This window comes from Colias croceus, chromosome 2, assembly GCF_905220415.1.
Source record: "Colias croceus chromosome 2, ilColCroc2.1".
Taxonomy (NCBI): domain Eukaryota; kingdom Metazoa; phylum Arthropoda; class Insecta; order Lepidoptera; family Pieridae; genus Colias; species Colias croceus.
In genome coordinates this window covers 7,076,040-7,083,050 of record NC_059538.1, presented here as the reverse complement: position 1 = coordinate 7,083,050, position 7,011 = coordinate 7,076,040, and the positions used below count along the sequence as shown (strand labels likewise).

The window sequence follows — 7,011 nt, the reverse complement described above, 5'->3', positions numbered from 1 at the left end:
CGCTAGTTTTCACGTGATGCCTTCACATACAGACAGACAGACAGACAAACAGACAGACAAAAATTTTTTTAATCACATATTTGGGTTTGGTATCGATCCAGTAACACATTTTTTCAATATTTTCAATGTACAGAATTGACCCTTCTACAGATTTATTATATGTATAGATTATCTATGCTTTGGATATTTGTCATTGTGTATGTCACAACCAGACTACAGTGTACATGACTGATAGAATCTGAGAATCTGACTGAAATCTGACTATTGATTACAATTTACATTGATCTTTACACTAACTTTAAGTTATTCGTAAGCGATTATTAATTTCTAGTTCCCATAAAATAGACGAGTAAATGTAAAAATGAGTTTTTCTATTGACGAAGTTAATTTTTTAGTTTACCGTTACTTACAAGAATCGGGTAAAGATATTTTGTTACATTCTAGCGTTATGCATTTCTAAAGAATATTTCAAATAAAACACTTTCTTTTCAGGTTTTCATCATTCTGCGTATACTTTTGGCATTGAATCACACATTTCTCAAAGTAATATTAATGGTGCTTTAGTACCACCGGCAGCTTTGCTGAATATACTTCAGAAAGGTTTGCAATATACCGAAGCAGAAATTACAATTGGAGAAGATGGTATTTACTTTGATTATTAGAAAAAGTGTACTTATCATTATATTTTTTAATAAATTGTAATTAAAATTATATTGATATTCATAGGTTCAGAAACACGTCTCACTGAGAGTTTAAGCTTGATTGATGCTGTCACACCCGATATAGTGGCTGCAAGGCAAAATGCTCACAATGCTCAAAAACAGGCTATTAAGGAAACAGGATCAGGCAGTGAACAAAATGGTGTTGATGTATGTGTTATTTTTTTGTCTAATATATACCATGACACTGAAATACATTCATTGGTCCCAAGTGTGCAATATTTAGTTAAAATTTTCTTCAGTTAATTTAATACACCAATTTTCACTACTGTTTGCTTGTACAGTCTGCTGGGCGCTGTATAATATAAAATGTTTCTTTTAATGTTTTTAATAAAAGCATAGTGTTGGTGTTACTGTGAATGTCCTAAATGCAGTGTGTGTTCAGATACTTTGGTTACTGTTAACATTCTCCAAGATAGTTGGATAATGACCATTATTTATATTCCCTGGTGACTGTTATCATACCCATACATGACTTGGGCAATGTTGATTATGAGGAAAATCATAATGTCTGCCTGATGATATAAATTATGAATTGCTTGGCTTGACTATTATATTTGGAATATGTTTTGAAAGCTTTCCGAATTGTTGGTAAATGCTAAAAATATGTAAGAATGATTCAAAAGTGTTTCTAAAAGAAATCTTATTGAATAAATAAATAAATGTTTTAGTTTGAAAGGAAGTTACTACAAAACACATGAGCATCCCGCGTTAGCGGTAGGTGTGTGCCAGAACTGAATTCTATGATATAGATGCTTTGTGTTGCTTATGATGAAATATATATTGATGTTGTTCTTTCTTTACAAACAAACAATCATATTTGTTAACATTCATACAAATAGATAAATGAAGCATTTTAATCTGAAACATCATCATATGCTGAAGAAGAACTTAAGACTCCAGTATATCTCTTGTTTCCGTGTGGTTTTCAGGCTAAAAACTATCCTTAGATTTACTTTCGTTGGTCTCAAAATATTTTCTACCAAGTTTCATAGTAATCAGTTGGTTAGTTCAGTGGTTTAATTGTAAAGAAGAGACAGACAGACTTAATTTTGAATTTTTGATATTAATATTTATTGTAACATTAAAAACAGTATATACTTTTGCCTCAGTTTGACAGAAAATTAATTGAATATAATGTACTGCCTAGGCTACAACATGTAGTGCAGCATCCACAACTGGTGGAGCTGAAACGCCAAGTGCACCAGAGCCAATGGAAGGAGACCAATCCATTGATATTCCCCCAAGCAAAGCCACAGTGCTCAGAGGACATGAATCTGAAGTGTTCATTTGTGCATGGAATCCTAGTACTGACCTTTTGGCTAGTGGATCAGGGGATAGTACTGCAAGGTATGTATAGTTTCACTTTACACGTTTTCTGTATCTTTTATTTTTATATATGTTACGGCTAAAGGTAGGTGAGAACATAAACTTAAGATTAGCCGGCTAAACTTAGGTTTATCTTCGACAAGGTGTTAATGTTAGTTTGTTCTATCTTTAGCCGGCTAAACTTAGGTTTATCTTCGAGAAGCAGCTAAAGTTCGATAACATGCCCACCTACCTTTAGCCGTAACATAATATATACTTTCCGTGTTTTTTTTTTTTAATAATTGCTTCTATGTATAGTGTATACTTAATATTGAACTCTTATTACAGAATATGGGATATGTCAGACAACCCAACAAGTATTCCAAATCAGTTAATATTGAGACATTGTATTCAAAGAGGTGGAGCTGAAGTACCAAGCAACAAGGATGTTACTTCTTTAGATTGGAATGTAAGTAAATTTTCTTGTTTTTATCCAAATCAAGAACCTATTACAACTATTATTAAAAGTCAAGCAGTAAAATTATTGAAATGTTGCATTGATCATGTTGATTTAACTTTTTATTTTTGAATTTCAGTGTGATGGTCACCTATTAGCGACTGGTTCGTATGATGGCTATGCTCGTATTTGGACAACTGATGGTAAACTTGCTTCTACTCTAGGTCAGCACAAAGGACCAATTTTTGCTTTAAAGTGGAACAAAAGAGGAAATTACATTTTGAGTGCTGGGGTAAACATAAATTCTTTTGAATTAATTTAGTTGACTAGTTGATTGTAATCTCATCAAACAATAAAACAAAGAAAACATAATATGATTTATTTTCGCAGGTGGATAAGACAACTATTATTTGGGATGCAGCTTCAGGACAATGCACTCAGCAATTTTCCTTCCACAAAGCACCTGCACTAGATGTTGATTGGCAAACAAATACATCATTTGCTTCCTGCTCAACTGATCAGAGCATTCAAGTGTGCAAGTTACATGTTGATAAACCAATTAAGAGCTTCTTGGGTCACACAGTAAGTTTAGATGTATTCATTGATGAGATATTTTGAGAAATATAATGTGTAATGCATTTTGCGTGACTTTTTCAATATCATTGTAAAATTAAAATAATATTATATTCTTTCAGAATGAAGTTAATGCTATAAAGTGGGATCCTCAAGGACAACTGCTTGCTTCTTGTTCTGATGATATGACTTTGAAAATTTGGTCTATGAAACAAGATACATGTGTACATGATTTACAAGCTCACTCAAAAGAAATCTATACAATAAAATGGTCACCTACCGGCCCTGGGACACAAAACCCTAACATGAATTTAATTTTGGCTAGTGCATCATTTGACTCTACAGTACGTCTTTGGGATGTTGAAAAAGGTGCATGTGTGCACACACTCACAAAGCATACAGAACCAGTATACAGTGTAGCTTTTTCACCAGATGGAAAATTCTTAGCCAGTGGCTCTTTTGATAAATGTGTTCATATTTGGTCTACGCAATCAGGATCCCTTGTACATTCTTACAAGGGTACTGGTGGTATATTTGAAGTGTGCTGGAATTCTCGTGGTACAAAAGTAGGTGCGAGTGCTAGTGATGGAAGTGTTTTTGTGTTAGATTTGCGTAAATTATAGTTAATGCCTTACACTTAATTGTTTAAATAAACAATGGACTAAAAGGATGAAACAGTATGTAATGTTAAGCGCAATATATAAAAATAATTTCAGTGTTATAGTTATAATTATTATTGTAGAGATGCTTTTGTATCTCATATTTAAGCTATTTCAGCCTACATGAAGTTTGATAATTATATTGTAATATACATTAGAATTAAAGAAACTTAGAAATTCATAATATGTCTTTAGTGACTATAGTCAAAGTTAATGATGCTTTGAAAGTTGGAACTGTTCAAGTATAAAGTGAGCAATAATGAGGTATTCATATTGCTTATTTTTTTATCGCCATTTTTACTATTACAGGATAGGAAAAAAGAAAATGCCTAAAGCTTAAGGCTAATAAAGTGATACAGATATCTCAGAATATTTTTTAAACAGCTCAGTGATTAATTGGTTTTGAAAGAGCTCAGCAAATAACTTTGAGTGCTTGGTTTAGTAATCATTTCTGAAGTTTGGTAGAATGCATGCATGTAAAGTTTGTGATTTTACCTAATCTTATCCATAACTGACCATTTTGAGAAATCTAAGAGACATGAAAAATTCTTTTTTGTCTCATTTTTCAGAAAAATCATTGCTTTGATGATATATGGAAGAATAGTTTTTTAGATTTTGCTATAATTACATATTATCAAAAGGACAAAAAATGGCAAAGGTACATACTTTTTTTTAAATAAAGGATTACAGAATACTTGAACAGCTCCCTTATAATATTAGACTTACAGAGACCAGAGGGGCTAGCACGAAAACTATCGGCAAAGTATTGGTATCATGATTGTGAGGATGACGTTATTATTAAATTAAAAATATTGTAACTTTATTTTATGCACAGGAGGTGCGATATTCAAATTCAATTCTTTTATCATTCAGAATGCTCTCAATGATGATAAGAATACTTGAGAATAGTATAGTTTTCGAACCGACTGTCCATTATTACTTTATTACAATAACAATCAGGTGAAAATAAGAAAATTTTTGATCTTGTTGGTGACCCATATTTATCTCAATAAAATATATACTAATTTACTGTTTCTGCATCTTATTTGTATCCTTTTCAGAAAATAAATTAAATATCTTATGCAGTTATGCTTTTAATAGTTGAAACAAAAAATAATAAACAGAAGAAACTTATAATAAAATGTATTTATTAATCCTCAATTTTCTATATTATCATTTATCATACTTCCATTGGTCTTTTGTATGCTAACATATCTTCATGTTTGTATATAGAATGAAGCTTTTCATACATAAATTTGAAAAAGAATAATAAGTTGTCATATTGTCCATTATAAGGTATACACTGTGAATGGGGTTCTTCACTATGTACTGGAGAATTAATGGTAAGCTCTGTTGTATAGCCAGCATCACAACCCCAAGCACAAATATGCAATTCTAATAGAAACTGGTGTAAAGCTTCAACTGTAGACAAATACCACCTTGGACTCCCTTTTTGATGTCGCCAAAATTGAGATACTCTATTTTGTAATACCACTTTTGGTATAACTTGTAATCTACTATCAGCATATATACCTCGACTCTGGTTCCATGTGCTATCTATTAATATTAATCTATCTATAGGTAGAATGTCTGAATGATATATTTTATTTTCATCTTTATTGTTATGGAAGACTTTTCTCATCAATGTACCAACATTATAACCTTGTGGTAGTTCAGCAAGGAGGTTATCTGCATAGGATACACTATTCCCTTTACCTTTATACAATTCTGTTACAGTACAGGCATCTGTTCCTGGAAAAAGAAGTACTACTCTTTCTTCCTTTTCGTAGCTAGGTATGTCGGGATATGTAAAAACTCTCACATCATTTGGAGCTAATACAGCTGCATGAGCAGCAGTGCTTTTACCATCAATCTCCCGCTTATGTTTAATTATATCCACTTTTATAGGTAACTGTAAATAAATCAAATCATGTAGATTTGAACAACTGCATATTTATATAAATTTTAATAATAAAAAAAGGTCTTACTTTACATGAAGGTATTTTACTTTCTAATTCAGAAATAGGTACAAAACAAGTATAGCAAAAATACATGCGTGATTTACCACAGCGTGGACATTGACTACGCCTTTCTAAAGTGCTTAGAATTTCGGTATTCGTTATTTTTAAGCCATCAAAAGGATTTTCATCTCTCCTCCTCGCTTCAGGACTTTTTGGATTCATATTGAAAACTTTACTAGTGATTAATTTCATAAATTTAGAATCATTGCGCTGATTAAAAATATATATTTTTTTAGAGCTGTGATATAAATTAATAATTTATTTTTTAGTTAAAAAAATATAATACTGGATTGATATAAAATGAAGTTGGTTGATATTGATGGTTCTCAGGGGGACACTTAGAACAAACTGACATTTATTAAAGAAAGCCACGCGATCTATACTTTGGCGAGTAAAAACTTATTTAAATAAGTTTATATTAAATCCCCAAAAGATGGCATCGCACTTTCCGAAGTTTTTGCAAAGTGAATAAAGATATTTAAATAAATGGAAATTATTCTTTAAACATTGTTTTATTTTAATAGATCGAATGCATGTCTTACTTTTTTTCAAATTCCAATAAATAATTTTGCGATTTCAATCGCTTCATATGGTATCAAATTAATAAACTTGCAACATCTTCTGAAAGCTTCTCAGTGTTGTCCTATATGAAATCAATGCAGTAAAATAAGGCAAATGAAAACCTTTCTTTATTCAAAGTTTAAATGAATTAGAACAATAATCTCAGATTTTTAATTCAGTACCTATCTTATCTAGAACTATAATTATTCAGGAAAATATTTTACATAAAAAAATAGTGCGTCTAACTAAATAAAATACTGAAAACGTCTTATTTAATTTACATGAAAAGTGTTAAATATGATTTATTAATTGGTAACATTGACTAACTTTTTTTTTGTAATTTGTATTTGATAATTCTGTCATAAAATGGCGGCGACTATACGTGAACGGTGAAGTTTATTTACGTTAAAATTACTTAATTAGTTCATTTTGTTGATAATCGTGTGAAGTTTATAGTTCTCGTGAAAGTGTGGTGAAAGTGCGTTGAATCGAGCCCTACTTTCAGGCTTTCAAAACGTTTTACTGAAAATTATGTGCACGGACAGTTTTGTTTTAGATAAGTACTTAAAAATATGTAATATTACAATATGTGAAAGCATTTAAAAAATAAAGAACTAATTTCTTTTATTCTCGTTTTCTTCATTATCCTTAGTAAGTACTTCAATTTGTTTTAAGAAATTTGACTGAATTATACCTATTTAGCACTTCCAAAT

The 7,011-nt window shown here is 30.9% G+C and overlaps 2 protein-coding genes across 2 annotated transcripts; one reads left to right on the top strand and one right to left on the bottom strand.

Moving 5' to 3' along the window:
• The first annotated feature begins 207 nt into the window (after positions 1–207).
• On the top strand, positions 208–4,745 carry LOC123698963 (F-box-like/WD repeat-containing protein TBL1X). Its single transcript, XM_045645804.1, has 8 exons — positions 208–419; positions 493–642; positions 727–869; positions 1,870–2,069; positions 2,376–2,496; positions 2,624–2,776; positions 2,875–3,066; positions 3,180–4,745. Exons 1-8 carry the CDS (start codon positions 362–364, stop codon positions 3,678–3,680), a joined length of 1,518 nt encoding a protein of 505 aa, XP_045501760.1. The 5' UTR covers positions 208–361; the 3' UTR covers positions 3,681–4,745.
• A 98-nt stretch (positions 4,746–4,843) lies between these two features.
• LOC123698974 (tRNA-uridine aminocarboxypropyltransferase 1) lies at positions 4,844–6,053 on the bottom strand. Its single transcript, XM_045645815.1, has 2 exons — positions 5,705–6,053; positions 4,844–5,628 (listed from the first exon to the last, which is right to left on the bottom strand). The coding sequence occupies exons 1-2, from the start codon at positions 5,927–5,929 to the stop codon at positions 4,897–4,899; spliced, it is 957 nt and encodes a 318-aa protein (XP_045501771.1). The 5' UTR covers positions 5,930–6,053; the 3' UTR covers positions 4,844–4,896.
• Between the last annotated feature and the right edge of the window lie 958 nt (positions 6,054–7,011).

What these genes read in the sequence shown, in the direction of transcription:
- LOC123698974 (XM_045645815.1), bottom strand. Translation starts at nt 5,929, where the DNA reads ATGAAATTAATCACTAGTAAAGTTTTCAATATGAATCCAAAAAGTCCT. An exon ending in GTAAAATACCTTCATGTAAA is followed by an intron (nt 5,629 to 5,704) that starts GTAAGACCTTTT and finishes ATTTATTTACAG; the next exon opens with TTACCTATAAAAGTGGATAT.
- LOC123698963 (XM_045645804.1), top strand. Translation starts at nt 362, where the DNA reads ATGAGTTTTTCTATTGACGAAGTTAATTTTTTAGTTTACCGTTACTTA. An exon ending in TCAGGGGATAGTACTGCAAG is followed by an intron (nt 2,070 to 2,375) that starts GTATGTATAGTT and finishes CTCTTATTACAG; the next exon opens with AATATGGGATATGTCAGACA. An exon ending in TTACTTCTTTAGATTGGAAT is followed by an intron (nt 2,497 to 2,623) that starts GTAAGTAAATTT and finishes TTTGAATTTCAG; the next exon opens with TGTGATGGTCACCTATTAGC.